The sequence below is a fragment of the Urocitellus parryii genome, chromosome 1, assembly GCF_045843805.1.
Source record: "Urocitellus parryii isolate mUroPar1 chromosome 1, mUroPar1.hap1, whole genome shotgun sequence".
NCBI classification, from domain to species: domain Eukaryota; kingdom Metazoa; phylum Chordata; class Mammalia; order Rodentia; family Sciuridae; genus Urocitellus; species Urocitellus parryii.
The window spans coordinates 127,910,677-127,929,030 of NC_135531.1; the positions used below are offsets into that span (position 1 = coordinate 127,910,677).

At 35.6% G+C, this 18,354-nt stretch overlaps 1 protein-coding gene across 3 annotated transcripts in view; it reads left to right on the forward strand.

Annotated features, from left to right (window-relative positions):
• Positions 1-18,354, forward strand: part of Uimc1 (ubiquitin interaction motif containing 1) — a 122,875-nt gene that overhangs the window by 73,960 nt on the left and 30,561 nt on the right. For all 3 annotated transcript variants that reach the window (XM_077797080.1, XM_077797086.1, XM_077797083.1), the window contains 3 exons: positions 501-577; positions 5,590-5,666; positions 10,445-10,598. In XM_077797080.1, the coding sequence (XP_077653206.1) occupies positions 501-577; positions 5,590-5,666; positions 10,445-10,598 (308 nt within the window). The remainder of the gene's footprint in view (positions 1-500; positions 578-5,589; positions 5,667-10,444; positions 10,599-18,354) is intronic.

Here is an 18,354-nt window from a genome sequence, read left to right on the forward strand (position 1 = left end):
GCTGTGAGATAGTTTGGAATTGTATTTCATTTTTGTTGTTTGGAAAGCTACATCTTGAGATAAAGAGGAAATGTAACTGTGAGGTGATGAAAAAGTTAATGTGCTGTCGGGAGAATATCTATTTACATGTCTCTAGCCTTCAGAAGGCTGAAATGGAGGCTATAAAACACCTTTGACATTGTTTTGTTGAAGTGGAATTTTTTGTCTTCTGTGATATTTGCAGATAATGCTTATCCTTCCACCTTCCTTTGTGAAGACTCCAAAAGGGGGTTTCTTTTCCTTCAGTTATTTCGCTGGAACCCAAGTTATAAGCATGTTTATTTTCCCTGTTTCTGGCCTAGAGTTTTCACTATGGACTCCTTGCTTCCCTGTTGTGCCTTTGTGGTATTAGACAGCAGGTATCAGATTGCTTGTGGCTTTGTGAATGACTCACTGTTGTTTTGGCCTGGTATTCTGATTTATTTTACTGGGAATTCACCTGGAGTTTGGTTCTTTTCCAGCATTGCTGCTTTGACCAATAAGAGAAGCTTAGTCCTTATGCCAGAGAGTTCTGCAGAAGAAATCACTGTTTGTCCTGGTAAGCGCCTTCCTATGATTTTACTGGATTTCTGATACCTTGCTAACTATCTTTTCATTCCTGACTGTTTAAACCGTTTTCTGACTTTTCAGACCATTCTCAGAAAGCATATGTGTGATTGATATATACACACACACACATACATGTAGATGCATCCTTATATATGTTTATATTTTTAATGGTATATTGTTGGCTCTGATTCTCAATCTTTTCTCTTTCTAAGGGTAATTTGGTTTTGAAATTAACATATGACTTTTTTTGGTCTTCTTTTTGTCTACTTAACAGAAATGGCAGCAAAGAATTAGAAATAACCCTTACTTAACTGTACATGCAGAGCCAATAGGCTTTTATGTTTTGGTTATGTGTGCTCTAAAAGTTGGACTGTCCTCTTGTCTGCTTCATTAAGCAGATTTTTCTCTCAGCCTTTAACTAGTTTTGACATGGCCATTCATTGTTTTGTTTTGTTTGCATTTTTTGCATAGTAGGTCCAGAAATTGAATTTTGCACACAGTTCTGTGATCAGCTTCTTTGCAGGATACCCTGGTTAAGTGTGATAGTTTGCTTTTTGTTAATTGTAGAAATTAAAAGGTACTTATCTTGCTTTAGGCATAAGAGGAACTCTTTCAAAGTTGCATATGGATGTATTTACATATACAAATTAATTTTTTTAATAATGAAATTTATTTTAATTGTTAATGGACCTTTATTTTATTTATTGATATGTGGTGCTGAAAACCGAACCCGGGGCCTCACACATGCTAGGCATGCACTATGCCACTGAGCCACAACCCCAGGCCACATATACAAAGAAATTTTAAATGAACTGAAATACCTAATAGAATTCTTGAGTTGAATCACTGTATGATATAAAGAATTTTTTTGTGATGTAAATCATTACCTTTTTTTGGTGCCAGGGACTGAACCCAGGAGCACTTAACCACTTTTTTGTTTTTTTATTTTGAAACAGTGTTTCCTTAAGTTGCTCAGGGCCTTGCTAAATTGCTGAGGCTTGTCTTGAACTTGGAATTCTTCTGATTCAGCCCCCTGAGCCACTGGGATTACATGCTTGACTAAACCACTACATTTAAAAAAAATTTTTTTTCTTGTATTTATAGATGGACAGAATGCCTTTATTTTATTTGTTTATTTTATGTGGTGCTATGGATCGAACCCAATGCCTCATGCATGCTAGGCACGCACTCTGCCACTGACCTACAGCCCCAGTCGTAAACCACTACTTTTTAAGAAACTTTCTTCTTTTTAAAAAGTAGAGCCCCCCTCCTCCCCACCAAAAAAAGTGGAGCCCATTATATTTATCAGTAATTTCATTCATGTGAGATTGAGGAACTTCTTAATGTTTAAATTCTTTGGACAGCAAGTGATGTACGGATGTTTCTATCAGTCATATGGGTTTCCTTCAGGTCTTACATAGTCTGTCAGGATTAGAGATAGTCAGTTTTCTTGTTTGCTTTTCTTCAGTTTTTTTTTTCCCCCCAAAGAGACTTGGAAACAAAGGAAAGTCCTGGAAATATTTTAAAATATTTGTCTATCATGAAGTTTTATTTATTTTAAAAACACATTTATGTTGATTTTTATTGAAAGTAGTTCCTTAGTTCATTTGAAAGGTATTTGGGTCATTGCCTAATAATTCCCATTAGGAGACCCCATTACGAAGTGCTGAGATTTTGGCAGGAACATTCAAGAAAGCTATGTACTATCTTTATGAAAAGAAAGCTTAATCTCTTAATCTCTGTCTGGGATTCCTGCATCATGCCATCTTTCTGTGAAGTCATCTAGTCTACCTGTTTTGGATATGGCATGTGATGTCACACAAGATATTGTCGGAGGAACCTCCAAATATAATGATCTTGAAAGTCCTAGTTAGTGAGAGAAGGAAAAGTAAGCCCTTAATGACTGAGATTAAATAACTTTTATGATTATGACTTGCTGTCATTAATTGCTGCAAATGAAGTCTAAATATTTTCTGATATAAACTACTTCTAAATGAGATTGCAAAAGGTTTTCAAAATACTAATGTTCCCTTTGCTAAGAAAGTAGAACTAGTTCTCCATGAAACCAAACAAACTCCTGAATTTCTTTTTTGATATAGAATTTTTAAGCTATGCATCTAAATTGTACCAAAAAATTGTTCTAAATGGGTTGAAGCACAAATTGAATATAGTAGTTTGTTACCTGTTTCCTTTTGTCTCATATTTCTGACAGTTTCAGGGGTCTGATACTCAAAATTCATTATCTTTCTAGTGTTATTTACTTTGTTTGAAGAGGCAAGATTATAGACATATTGTGCCCACGTTGCACATGCTGGTAGCATTGTTTATTTCTGAGGAGCTAACACCCTCTTGAGTTGTTTGTAGTTGGACATTCAGCTATTCACATAAAGCTTAATTAAAGACTTTTTATTATTGCAGTCCAAGTAGTGAGCAGCTCTTATTTTTGAACAGACTAAATGTCTTTTATAATACACTCTCTCAGGGAAACTTAAAGAAGATTTTGAAGTATGTGCACTATAAGCCTTTTTCCATCAAGGGGATAAAAATCTGTGTATCCAATTTCAAAAAAATCGTGATGTATTAAAATACATTTATTATTAGAAGTGTATTTAACCCTTTTTTAATGATTCAGAAAATATTTTAGAATCTTTTTTTTAATATTTATTTTTTAGTTTTAGGTGGATACAACATCTTTATTTTATTCTTTTTTATGTGGTTCTGAGGATCAAACCCAGTGCTTCAGATGTGCCAGGCAAGCCACTTGAGCTATATATCTCCAGTTCTAGAACCTTGTAGATAGTTTGTTTGCCTAATACTGGCTATTTATTGTATTTGTGAAGCACAAAAGTATTAGTTAGAAATAGTAAGTACAGTATCAAATACAGGATTTGCCTTCTGAGATAAATTATTTGTCTCAATTTGGGCTGAAACAATAAAATACGTACACTGTGGCTCGTAAACAACAGAAATTTATTTCTCACAGTTCTGGAGAATGGGGAGTCCAGGATCAAGGCCTCTGCAGATTCTGTGTCTGGTGAGAGCCTGCTTCCTTGTTCATAGATGGCACTTTTTCACTGTGTTCACACATGGAAGAAAGAGGATGAAAGAGCTCTCTGACCTCCTTTTCTTTTTTCTTTTTTTAATATTTATTTTTTTAGTTATAGATGGACACAATATCTTTATTTTTATGTGGTGCTGAGGATCGAACCCAGTGCCCCACACATGCTAGTCGGGTGCTCTACCTCTGAGCCACAACCCCAACCCTCTGAGCTCCCTTTTATAAGGGCACTAATTCCATTCTTGAGGTCTTTTCCCTTATGTTCTAATTTCCTCCCAATCTACTTCAAATATCATCACACTGGGGGTTAGGATTTCAACCTAACATATGGAGTTTGGGAGGGATATAAAATTCACTTTCTGATATTTCTTTTATAGATTTGTTGTCATTTGATGTATAATTACTGTGTGGTATTTTTTTTGGCGGGGGGGGGTACCAGGGATTGAACTTGGGGCCACTGAGCCACATCCCCAGCCCAATTTTGTATTTTATTTAGAGACAGAGTCTCACTGACTTGCTTAATGCTTCGTTTTTGCTGAGGCTGGCTTTGAACTCGCGATCCTCCTGCCTTAGCCTCTCAAGCTGTTGGGATTACAGGCGTGTGCCACTGTGCCCAGCAGTTACTATGCTTTTGTTATATTAAATGACAGTTGTCTAGAGCAGAGGTTAGCAGAGGCTAGCAGAGGTTAGCAGACTTAAAATATTTTTTCACTTATTTTTTCTCCCACTTCCCATCTTTTAAATAAAAGAAGACTAGTAAATATTTTAGGCTGTTTGGGATATGAGGTCTGTTGAAACTACTCATCTCTGTTGTTTTAGTGCAAAGGCAGCCATTCATAGATGAATGAGTGTGGCTATGTTTCAATAGACCCTTATTTATAAAAATGGACACCCAGCTGGATTTGACCCATAGAGCTGTGTATAATTTCCAGACTATAAGGGACTCACAAGTTGCATCTCCATACTAGCTATAGATAGTAGAGTGTCTGGGACTTGTTCAATTAATATTTGTTAAATTAATTTTGAATTTATAGATGCTGCTTAAAGAATGTATTGAAGAAAGGCATATCTTTGTCCAGAATGCATATTCTATTTCTGGTCCCAATTTCTATTTTTCCTAATCACCTCTTTAACCTCATGCCAACCTAATGTTGGCATGTTTTTGTTTTCTATAAAAATTAATATAGTTTGGAACTAGAACTACAGTGGAAATAAGCTAAATGGATCAACTGGTGAACAGATAAACAAACTGTGAAATATTCATATAATGGAGAACCAGTAAAAAGGAGTGAACGACTAACATATGGGACAACATTTCAGAAACAGTATGCTAAGTGAAAGAAGCTGGACACAAGACTATATATACTATGTGATTTCATGTATATGAAATTTTAGAAAAGGCAAAACTATAGGAACATAAAGTAGATACTTATAATTAACTTAATGGGGTATTGGGAAAGATTATTATTATTTATTTATTTGGTACCGAGGATTGAACCCAGGGCCACTTAACTATTGAGCCACATCTCCAGCCCTTTTTTACATAATTTATTTAGAGACAGGGTCTCATTGAGTTGCTTAGGGCCTCGATAAGTTGCTGAGGCTGGCTTAGAACTCATGATCCTACTGCCTTACCCTCCTGAGCTGCTGAGATTACAGGCATGCACTGCTGCACCCAACTGTTTTTTATTTTTATTGTAGTGGTAGTTAAGTGATATAAATTGTACCATGTATAATTGGTATATTTGTTAAAACTCACCAAATTGTACATTGAAAATTGGTGAATTCTGTTATATGTAAATTATGCCAATAAAGCTTTAAGAGGAAACAGACTAGATCTGTATTGCCATTACAATAAACAAAGGGTAAAATAGATGTTTGGTTTTTTTAATTACTAAAACTCAAAATGAAAATTCATGGAATCTTAATTTTTTTAATTACAGAGACACAGCTAAGTTCCCCTGAAACTCTTGACCTTGAAAGAGAAGATTCTCCTGGTAGCAGAGAAACCCTGGATGAAGTAAGAATAATAATGGGAGACAAGGAGATGAATATTCTCCTCTATAGTTTTTCTTAGTTGTTTAATCCTGCTGGTTGTCTTTTTTCTAATGCAGTGTTGACTTTGGCTGAAAAGATTTATGTGGCATAGGATTTTAGCTTTGGGGACATTTATCTCATGGAGAAATTTTTATAATTAAGATCAGTTTAGCATTGTTTCTAAAAATAAAAGTAGTTGCTATTTCTTGAATATTTTTATATGCATTATTTCTGTTACAGATGGGGAAACAGAGGCTTAGGATGTTTAATTTGCACTAGTTCTTACTGCTATTAATAATAGAACTAGAATTTGAATATTGGTTTGTCTCCGAAGTTCTAGGGCATTTTCTCTTACATACTGATATACAACAGAGATGAACAATCTTGGGAAAAATAACTATATGAAATAAATTTTCAGTCCTAATTTTAAAATGTTATTAGAAATAACAAACCCAAGTTAAAATATATTTTCATTACTACCTTTTGTAGCTAACATTACATATCTTGTAAGAGCCATAAAGCTGATTGGTAGAAACTCATACTTCTGATTAAGATTCTTAGTGTATATTTTTCATGTTGAGTCTGACAAAGCAATTTAACTACCAGGAATTCTTTTAAAGAATTTAAGGTTTTAATCTATTGCTATGAAAAGCAGCTTAAAAATTAAGCAAATTCTTCTCTGGAAATAAAGATTTTGGTTATATTTGTGTTTACTATCTTGAACTGGCACCTTAAAAAATACTTAATTCTCATTCCTTTTTATACTTTAGGTTTCTCCTCCTTATTGTGTGTGTGTGTGTGTGTGTGTGTGGTGCTGAGGATCTATCCCAGGATCTTATGCATGCTAGGCAAGCACTGTACCACCGAGCTGCATCCTTCGATTTTTTTTTGAAAACAGTTTTTACCTTAAAAGTTAAATCTCTTCCTTAGTACTTCCCTTTCCCAGTACTGTAGGTAACTGGGTAGAAATTCTGCTTTCTTGAATCATGCACACTGCCGGTTCCTTGAAACCTGATCCGTCACAACTGATAGACCAGGATTTCCTGATACGAGTGAGGGTAGGAAAGATGATGACACTTCCTTCCTCAGAGGTACTGAGGACACATCTTGCTAGATAATGTCAGAATGGCCTCTAGGTCCTTTTCCTAGCAAGGACATGGCCTTCTAAATGGGAACAGGGGATCAGAGTAGTAATAACATAGTTATCCAAACATACAGAAAAAGCCTTATAAAAGCCTTTAATTAGTTCATCAAGGCTGATTCTTACCCATCCTTGATTGCAAAGGATACTATTTTGGGGGTCAAAAAACGTGAATCCTATTTGGAATTTATAGTGTGCATTCTGCATTACTCTGCCTCAAACAGTAGAGTGTATAGCCTTTCTCACTTTAAATGTCCTCTTTTTCTTCTCTGTTGGCTGATATCTGGATATTCCTAAGTAGCCAGAAGTTTCCATTAAAAGAAGTTAAAAATACTGTAGTTTTTAAGTCATTGAATAATCACTTATTAGTTACAAGAAAGATAGAATTGAATAATTTCTGTGCATAAAAAGGATGTGGACTCTTGCCTTTGAAATCTATGAATAGTTTTTTGTCTTTTATTGAAAGGTGGTATGGTATAGTGTAAGGTTCTTGCACATTGGAATTAGAAGACATGGGTTTGAATGCCAGTCCCACCACTTTGTGATGTTGGACAAATTCATTTTTTATTCATTTATTAGGCAGGTTTTTATGGTTTTTATACTTTGCATTATTCATTGTTTTAAGACTCTTAGAGATGCCAAGATAAATTAAAAAATGATGTTCCTGCCTTCACAGGGTCCTGATAAGGGAGATAATAGACACATAAACAGATAATTATAATGTGGTCTGACAAATGTCATAGTAGATTCCTAGGGTATTAATGCAGCACAGAAGAGGACCGCTCTTCTGAATTTCACCTCTTCATATAAAAATTGGAGGCAAAATATTTTTATTTTTTGGGTTGCTCTTCAGATTAAATTAGATAAAGATTATAAGACACTTAGCAGAGATTTGGTACAAGTAGAAGTGTGCATGTGGAAACAGTTACTATTTTACTGCTTTGTGAGTATTATGGCTGTTCAGTGATATTAGCTTACCAGTGATGGGTAGTTGCTCAGCACTGCTAAAGTCTGTGGAATAGCTGTGGTGGAACTGCAGCCCCTCTTGATTTGATTTCCCACAGAAGTCAGGTTTCTTTGAAAATAATGGTTTCTCAATATCATGCCTGATTGTTTCCCTTAGTTGGATTCTCAGATAAATATTCTGTTTTCAGAGGAGTTAATAGAAATTATTCAGAGTTTAAACAGTGAGTTTAATGAGTAATTTTTTTAAAGGTAACTTGTGTTAGAGTCCTAAATGGTAAGGAGAAAGATCTGAATAAATGACTTTCTAAATTACATCTAAACTGGGGGAAGGTTAGAGGGTTTGGTAATTTGTAGAACATGCCTTTTTTCTACTGGGTTCTTTTCTTGAGGTGAGGTTCCTTTTGAAGCCAAAAGGTAAGAACCAACCCTTTAAGGGGTTAAGAATCAGTGTCTGAGTACCACTTTTAAGAAATTGCTGTTTAGTATTTTTTAAAAAGTAGAACTCATTCTGCAGAATCTACACAGATAAAAGCTGTGTTGGTTGTATTTTCTTCTTTGAGGTTCCTCTGTAGTAGTTAATTTAAATAGACCTTTTTAATGGCATTGGGGGAAATATTTTTAATATAAAAATTTTCAGAAAGCTTCTGGTTTTCCTCTGAATGTAGTTGGAAATAGTCTCATATCCATAAAATAATAATAAAGATTACTTCCTTTCAAGTATATTAATAGTTTTTGGTACATTCTCTGCACTTTATAGAGTGGCAATGAATACAAAAGGAGTGTTGTAGTGCTATTGTGAGCACCAGTGACACTCATGTTATCTCTGTACTTAGTGAACTTTAGAATTTCAAGTAACTGCTCAATCACCACTAACTTTCAGTAACTCAAGAATGCTTGTAAATTTTAGGATTTATTGATTTCCCTCTCTGCTCAAATTGCTTTGCCTGTACAAGACAACTTTTTCTTATGAGTTGTTTGAACAGAGGAACCTGAATTTTTGAGAAGCTCAGTGACTAGGCTTAGAATAACAGCACCTAGAAATTCCAGACCCACTTGACTTTCTGTACCTCCAAGAGAATAATAAAATCATGTAATCTCCCTGGTATGTTCGGGTTCAACTTCTAGAAACAAATGAGAAGGGAGGCTGTTTTTGCTTCTGCCATTTTCATTAATGAAAATACTGAAAGTTTTTATGTGAATTAGGTCTCGGTTTGAGTGTAGATTATTCACTTACTAACTTTGTGTTCAGCAGATTACTTTACCTTTCCAAGCTTCAATTTTCCTTTCTATACTACTGGAGCTAGTGATACCTATGTCCAGTTGGATTGTGAGGGATGGATATGGAAAATGCGTGGCAGAGCCTGGCATAGTGTAAGAACTTAACCACTGTTAGTTCCTTTCTCATCTTTCTGTTTTTCCCCATCTAGAATGTCTTTTTAATAGCAAATAAGTGTGTTTGGCTTGGTATTTAGAAGATCTGTTTCCCTCTCTGCTGGATTCCACTCACAAGCAGTAGATTTTAGAAATGGTCCAAATTTACAAACCAAAACCAAAAAATAAACAACAACCAAAACAACCACAGTTGATTTAGAGGTTAAATTAACTATCCATTGCAATTTGGGTCCTATTTTGTTTTTATACCGGATGAGGACTTCTTTTTTTCACCCTGTAGTAAGGTATAATGACAGTCCAGATGCTCCTTGGTCTTAAGTGGAAGCAGTAGCTGTGCAGGACTGTTACACATTGATTGGATACGACATGCTGTCCTTTGAAGCAAGAGTTAGGCAGTAGTGCTGCAGTGCCCACGCATACTGTTGAATTAATCACTGCAGAGTCCCTGGCTCTGACTAACCTGTGTAGGTAAAATAAAACTGCCTCTGAGAGACACTGGCAACTATAGGAGAAATGATGACTATAAAACACTGAGGAGTAAAGAAAGTTTAAGTGTGGCTTCAACAGAATTGATTATCTTAGTAATGACTTTTCTATGGCTCTTTGGGTCTTTGTGTCCCCTTTCAGTCCAAAAAGTCAAAAATTAAACACAAGGGTGTTATATCTTTTTGGTATAAGCACAGACCTAGGCTCTTAGCTTAAATTCTAATTGTGCTACTTTTGGCTTAGAATCTTTTGTTTTTTAATGCCTTTTATCTTAAAGTTTCAATGACCACAGTTTTCTTTTTTATGAGATTGAAAAGCATCTTTAAGATGCTATTGAAATATAAAATGTGAAACACAAGAGATAAACAGTATACTTGGGCAATGAATACCGTGCAGTGTGGTAGATAGAGGCCAGTGTCCTCAAGGTTTAGAGCTATCTAGATAGTCCTTGTTTTGAATTTCAACTCTGACATCTATTTGTTTGTGTGTGACACTGTGCAAGTTCCCTTACTGTTTGGGGCAATACTTTTCTCATGTCTATGCCTTTGTAAGAATGTGAGAATTAAATAAGTAATTCATACATAGGGCTTAGTGTATAGCTGGCAACTTAGTATAGTTAAGTATTAACTATAAGAGTAGTGTCTCCCAGGCCTTAGCCCTGAATTTGATACGTTGATTGGTATTGTCTCCTTGAAAGTAATTGGGATAGAATCTTTAGTGGGAAAGACAGATGATAAGCTAAAGATGTTACAATTCCTGTTTGTCACGTTCTTCAGGTTGGTAACAGGGAAGATGCTGAGAAGGATTTGCCTACTTCTACCTTCTCATCTAGTACCCAGGTATCCTGCCCATTATGTGATCAAGGCTTCCCATCCACAAAGATTGAGCGACATGCTATGTACTGCAATGGTCTGATGGAGCAAGAAGCAGGTAAAGACTCATCAGAACAGCCAGACTCTTATTTGTATGTGGTTTTGTAATCCTCTACAATTCAATGTAGGGAAAGCCGCTCTTCTTCAAAGTTAAAGTTGCTTTTTTTTTTTTTAATTAATTTTCTGGTACTTTCATGGTTTTTATTTGTTTTAGTATGTTGTTACTTGGACCTTAGGAGTGGGAAAGGAAAAACCCTTTCCTCTTCTAATGTTTCAACTTATTTGCTATAGGTAGGCCAAAGACCAGTACAATGCAGTAGTTGCAATCCCAACTCATATATTCAAATATTGCGATTCTGGTAGAACTTGAGAATCTAAGTCTAGTGTTACCTATTTTTTATTCAAAATAAGTCTTTTCTGGCTTTTTTATTTGTTTAAGATAGAAATTCTACCTGGAGATAGCAGCTGAAAAATAACCCTAATTTATACTCATATCCCACATGTCTCTGCTGAGTTACCCTGGAGCTATTGGTTTATATCTCTGAGAGTATACCAAAAGCCAGAGTTTTGGTATAGTTTGGAGGTGTGTGTGTGTGTGTGTGTGTGTGTGTGTGTGCGTGTGCGCGTGTGTTTTGATACTGGGGATTGAACCTAGGTTGCTTTGCCACTGAACTACATCCCCAGTCCTTTTTATTTTTTTATTTTGATACAGGGTCTTGCTCAGTTGCTGAGGCTGGACTTAAACCTGTGATCCTCCTATCTCAGCCTCCTGAGTTGCTGGGATTATAGGCATGTCTGGCCAGTGTGAGATATTGATTAAGAAAATCTTCTTGTTAATCACACTCCTTGAAATATCATCCTGATCCTTCCTTTCTATGATTTCTACCTCTAAATATAGTAGCATTAGCATAGCTACCTTTCTGTGATCTGTCATATTGAATGTAACCCTTATATAGTAGGTGTTGCAACATTCTCTGCTTGAATCCTATAACTGATGTATTTAAATCTGAAATTGTATAGTTGTGAAGTATTTTATAAATTAAAATTTCCAAAAATAAATGAATAGTATTTAATTTTTCTGAAGTAGTATACATCTTAGTTATTAAATAAGAAAGTATGTAAACTTGTAATTTAATGTTTGTGGATTTTTCTGATTATTAAGTAGTACATGTTCCTTGTAATAATAATAATGACTTACACTTATTGAATAATTAAAAGTGAGTATTCAGGCATTATTTTCATACATAGGAGGCTAAATGAGACATTTTAAGAAAAGGGCTTAGCAGTGTTTAGCACACAGTAAGTACTTAAGAAGCATTAGCTGCTATTATTATTCCCAATAGTGAAATTCCTAGGTCAAAGATTTTGTGGTCATTTTAAAAGAGCTTTATATATAGCATTGTTGTCTTTCAATTAGAATAAAGTTTGCGGACCTAAATCTGGCTGTCAACTCCTTTTAACAGAAGAGTACTAAAGGAATGGAGTCTAGCTGCAGTTTCAATTTGACACAGTTCTTTAGTCTGATTTTTTTTTTCTTTTTTCTTTTTTTTAAGCTGAGAGTTTCAGTGACTGAAAGAATTCTGGGGCCAAGTCTTTGGTGTCCAGAGAGGGAAGAGATGATTCTGTCTTACTGTGCATACTTACTCACTGGTATTGGTCATCTGAGTCAATCACTTATTCAGTACTGAGGTTTAGAAATAAATGAGTTTGAGAAGCTGAATGTCCCTGTGAACTCTAAGAGTAGATAACTTCCTTCAAGTCCGAATTATTAGGTAAAGAGTAAAATAGAGAGGCTAGGGTTGTGGCTCAGTGGTAGAGTGCTCACCTAGTATGTATGAGGCACTGGGTGTGATCCTCAGCACCACATAAAAATAAATAAAATAAAGCCCATCAACAACTGAAAAAATATTAACAAAAAAAAAAGAAGAAGAAGAATATAGAGTATCTCCTACTGATATCTCCCACATCAAACTTTGCTATTTTGTGCTTCAATAGGAACCTCTGGCATTCATTACTGTCAGATATCTATAAGCTACATGGTATTTGCATTCAGGCCTTTTCCTTACTAGAGTATGGCAGGGGAATATTTGCTGTAAAAGAATTTGGGCTTGTGTTTTAATTTTCTCAGACCAAATGCAGACTTACATTACCAGTACCAGGTTGTTCTTATTGAACTTTTTAAGCTGATACGATCAGGTGGACAAAATAGACTGAGACTAACTAACTGTCTTCATCATTCAGGCAGAGCCTTTCAGGTTCTTATTTTACTGGTTCCAGGGTCAGTGACTCAGTCTGATGCTGCTCAATTGGATTTGCTTTCTGAATCTTGTGGACTTTCAGACATTTTGGGTATAAATGTGTTTTCTGACATAATAGAAAGTCCTAATATTCTAATAGCCCTGATACTATATGTCATCCAACCTCTGTCTGAAGATGTTGTTACCAGCAGCCAAACCAGGCAAATTGCCTGGAACCCTGGTGGCCAGATTTGGTCATTCCTCTGCATAAGAAATAAGTAAATGATGTAAAAAGGGAAAATGATGTTTACACAGCTTGATCAAACTGGGGAGAAGCAGCTAGATTGTTTCTCTATTGGTCCCATGGAAGCAGTTACAATTTATAGAAACAAAAGTTGGTGATATACATATGTAGATTTAGCTAGGCTGTGCTTATCCAGAGAATATGTCAGCTTTAGTTTTCTTGGCATCTGTCTGCATCATGAGGAAGTTTTTAATTCTCAGCATGAGGAAGTTCAGGAGCTCTCTGCTATATTCTGAATAGCAATCTTTCTTTTTCATAGGGACATTTGTTTTGAGCTGTCTAGAACATTACATTCTTCTTTTCAATGTCAACTCATCTAGATCCTTTTTGCCACTGATTCTTATTTACCCTTTAATTCATCCCAATACTTATGAAATACTTTTTAAATTGTGGTAGGCCTTACTTATGGAGTTTGCTAAGCAAGTTTAAGATAAGATTTCTGCCATCAAGGAACTTGCAGTCTCATTGGGGAAATAAGCATTTACCTAAGAAAATAATTACAAAATGATACAGAGTAAATGGTTTATACCCAAGTGAGTGTTCCTGAAAGTAAGTATAATCAGAGAAAAGTGACACTGAATTGGAATGATGTCCCAGAGACATCATTTAGTCTAGACTGTGAAATCTGGGTAGGTTTAAATAAACCTATAAGAGAGTAGGGGGCCCTTTATCCTCCTGTGAGTTTAAATAAGAAACAAAGACAATGGCCACTGATCAATAATTCTAATAGTGTTAACTTGTTAACCAAACTTACCCTTTTGGTGACATTTTAGGCCCAATGAGAGAGTTTGGAGCAGGGAATCCTCATTAGAACCACCCTATGTCTACTTATTCCTCTACTTTCTTGGGAACAGAGTTTGGGGTATAGGTAGGCTGGAGAAGTGGTTAGAGGAATTGTGTGAAGAACCTATTAGTGTGTGTGTCAGTCCTTAGTAAATTTGACCTCTTAACTTGATTTCCCCAGTAGCTTACCTGTCCTCATCTTCTTGCCTGATGTAAATTAGTGATTGATTTTGTTCAGCTTTGTAACATGACCAAGGCCTGGCCGCCAGTGCAAGGAAACCTCTCCTGCTGTAGAAGGAAAAGTTACTCTTTTGAAGACCTAACAGGTTGAGAGATCATTAGCGCCATGTCTAAGGGGTGGAATAAGAGACGACTTTCAACCCAGAATTAAGTATCCAGTTTCCCCCTCCTGTTTTTCTGTGAAGCTGATCCTAGAGATGCTTGATTTGGTTGTGTAAGAGAAATAGTAATTAGAGTCATTTACATGAAGCACCTACCATTTATGCCTAGTTACCATGCAGCACAATAACAATTATGCATATCATTAAATATGTGTCTGATTAACTTTGCTGTAAGTTTTATTTGATTATCATACTGCATTCTGGTTAAGTTGGTTTGTCTTCTCAGTTTGCTCAATGACATGGCTATATATTGAGCACTATGAAAAAAAATTGAGGACTGTTGTTTAAAGGCATCATCTGAGAGGTAAGATTTGCTAAATTGACCTAGACTAGAACAAAGGCAGATTGCCTTTGCTTTCACTTTCTGCAAAATGTATTTGAGATCATTTTTACTCAAAATGTATTTGAGATCATTTGAGAAGAATAAAGCTCTGTACTTACTCATTCAATAAATATGTATTAATAACCTGCTATATTCCAGATACAGTGAACAGATATTTCAAGTTCCTATTTCCATGGAGTTTTTAAACTAGTACTGGGAACAAATAATGGAAAATAAATATGTGGTATGTCACACAGTGATAAGTATTTTAGAGAAAAAAATAACAGCAGAAGAGCGGGATAGGGAGTACTAAGGTTAGGAAGTAGCAATTTAAAATTGGTGGTCAATGAAGGTCCTATTGAGAAGATGGCATTTGAGTAGACACCTAAAGGAAGTGAAGGAATTTTGAGACAGGGAGGAGAAAGTGTAACAGGCAGAGAAACCAGTAAATTTAAAGATCCTGGGGTTTGAACAGCCTAGAGTAAGGCTGGAGTTGAATAAATGAGAGAGAATATGAGACCACAGAGAGAATTGGGGAAGGGAGGGATAGGCAGACCAGGTACTCTTTGACCTTAATAAGATCTTTGGCTTTTTCTCTGGACAAGGGAGTAACCATTGGAGGGATTTGAGCAAAGAAGTAATGTTAAGTAAAGGATCACTTTGATTGCTGAATAGAAAATAGATTATTAGAATAGGGACAAGGCTGGAAGGTAGGAGATCAGAGTCAACATCTCATATTTGGCAATATGATAGTGGAAGAAATGTGGGCTGTGTGACTAGACAGAGCTGGACTTAAATTTTAACTGTGTTAGGACCAGGCTCCATATTTCTAAAATTAGTTTGACAGTATCAGGATTGTCATGAGAATCTGAGTCACTTTATAAAGTATGTAGCTCTGTGCTTAAATATTCAATAAATGTTGCTATTATTATTGACTATTTTTTCCTGTATATTTAGTTTTTCTGAGGTCTGTGTTTCTATGTGCTAGTACATAAAGGATAAGCTATCAGCTGGATAGAACTAAAGGGAAGATAAAAGGCCTAAAAGTCAAAGTGATAAGAATAAATTAGTAAAAATTAGATCATAGGAGAGTTAGGGAAACTGAAGACATTAACTATATACATTTTGGACCTAGATAGAGGTTCAAGTGCGGCTTACAGTTAGGATACTGGTTGGAGGGGATTTTCTCTTCAGAAAGATCTCCAGAAAAGTAATGTTGGGGGCCAGGTGCTATGGCACACACCTGTAATCCCAGCAGCGTGGGAGGCTGAGGCAGGAGGATTTCGAGTTCAAAGCCAGGCTCAGCAACGGCGAGGGGCTAAGCAACTCAGTGAGACCCTGTCTCTAAATAAAATTCAAAATAGGGCTGGGGATGGGCTCAGTGGTTGAGTGTCCCTGAGTTCAATCCCCAGTACCAAAAAAATAAAAACCAAAAAATAATGTTGGTTAGGTTGGGGGAGGTAGAGATCTTTCTTGTTCATATTCCTGGGAGGTAACATAAATGGACTGAGGTCTAGAATAGATTTTTTGGGGGTAGCTCAGCAAAAATCTGTTAATACCTGAACATATCTAAGTAAGACATTTCTCAAATTAGTCAAAGTTGGACCTTTTCTGTTTTAGATACTTGTATTTGCCTACCTGAATATAATTTGAATACTGTTCATTCTTCTCATTTGTATTAATATGGCTTTTTGTGGTACCCAATATGATTAGATTAAGTTATATTGCTATTGGTGCCTAGCTACTGAGGTGTTGAAAGTTCTGAAATAGGATAGGTTTAATACACATAACATGGATTCTGGAGACAAATTGACCTGTGGGGAGATGTACAAATCAAACAAAGGCTCTGATCACATATCTTAGTGTTATTAGAGTGGTTCAGTTGGGTAGATAAGACATGCACAAGAATAACTGTAATACAAGGTCAAAACTTCTAAGGGATACAAAAAACATCCTGTGGTGTTTTAGAGGAAATGTGATTAGAGATTGAGAGAGAAGGGCATTATTGTAAGAGAATAGTAGGCAAAAATCACATAAATAGAAAAATGTGAAGTGTATATAGAAAAGAGCAAGCAATTCAGTGTAGTAGTAATATGGGAAAGGAAATAGTAGGCAACTGGAGAAGGACAAATGTAACTTGAATTACGTGGAATAACAAAGGGCACTTTTTTAAAACCCTAAAAGAGTTATTTGTGTGTTTATACCCACTGTGGTATTTAGGAGCCTCTTGGATGCAAGTGTTAGAAATATATAGCTTGCATAATTGGGGAATCTGGTTAGGGTTCATTCAGACAGAACTGGATCTAGAAGCTTGGACTTCCTTTTTTTTTTTTTTTAATTAGTTGTAGTTGGACACAATACCTTTATTTTATTTGTTTTTATGTGGTGCTAAGGATTGAACCCAGCGCCTCACACATGCTAGGCAAGCACTCTACCTGTGAGCTACAATCCAAGCCAAACTTTTAGCTTTTTTGTTTGATTGTTTACTAATTTATTTTTTAAATTTATTTTTAAAATTTATATGTGGCAGCAGAATGCATTACAATTCTTATTACACATATAGAGCACAATTTTTCATATCTCTGGTTGTATACAAAGTATATTCACACCAGTTTGTGTCTTCAAACTTTTAGCTTTTAATGGAAAGAAGGAGATCTTTCTCCTAAGACCATAGGTCAGTCTAGAGGAAGATTTTAATACCCCTTACTTGATTTGAGTGTCTACTCCCTGGTCTGGTCACTGTAACAAAGTTGATGGTTATGTATCATTTATAAGTCAGAACAAGTAAAGGAAAATCCTATTAATACTATCAGAAATCTATTAGTATCTACAGGAAAATTTTGTTGGTAGTCACAATAACACTGTTAACAATGAGTTTAACACATAGGATTTATTTTTCTTAAAAAACATTTGGAGTGAGACAGTGGCTCTCTTATATAATTGATGACAGGCTTTGGCCCATTGACTTCACAATCCTAAGTTTGAGACTTACTTCTTGATTCATGGTTTCAGGATGATTGCTGAATCTCTAGATCTCATATAGAGATCTCTGTTTCAGGAAGGAAGGAGGAGAATGGGTAAAAGAATATGATTACTAATTCTGACTACTTAGATCTAATACTTGTTCCTCAGTCCCATTGGAATAGGGCCTATTCTAAATTATGGTTCAATTAAGCCAGTTCTAAGTTTAGTATACTTTTATGTGTGTTTATATGTCTTTTGCCTGTATAATTATTCTATCTTTGAAGTCACTAATTACTTTTTACAGTCATTCAACTTAAAAAGTTTCCATATCTTGCTCTTGATGAAGTATTGTATGAGATGCTAGGAGTGAGGAGTGGAACTCAAGAGGTGGTAAGGGATTTGATAAGAGCTGAATAGGATCTCAAGCTTGTACTTAGGAAATTTACAGTCCATTGAGGAAAACAACTTGGGCATCATGACTAAGTATAGGGAAAATAGTTAAAATGCCAAAATAGAGGAACTAGCTACTCAGAGGAAGAAGGTTTTAATTCCAGTTAGTAGGATAAGGAAAAATTTCTTAATTATTCACCTCATATTGGACATAGGTTTTTTTGTTTTGTTTTTTTAAAAAAAAAAACAATACCTATCTGACTGCCTGACTATCTAGCCATCCATCCATCATCCATCCATTTATTTTTGTGGCACTGGGATGCTTTACCACTGAGTTACATTCCCACCCCCCTTTATTTTTCTTTTTAAAATTTTGAAACAAGGTCTTGCTAAGTTGCTAAGGGTCTCACTAA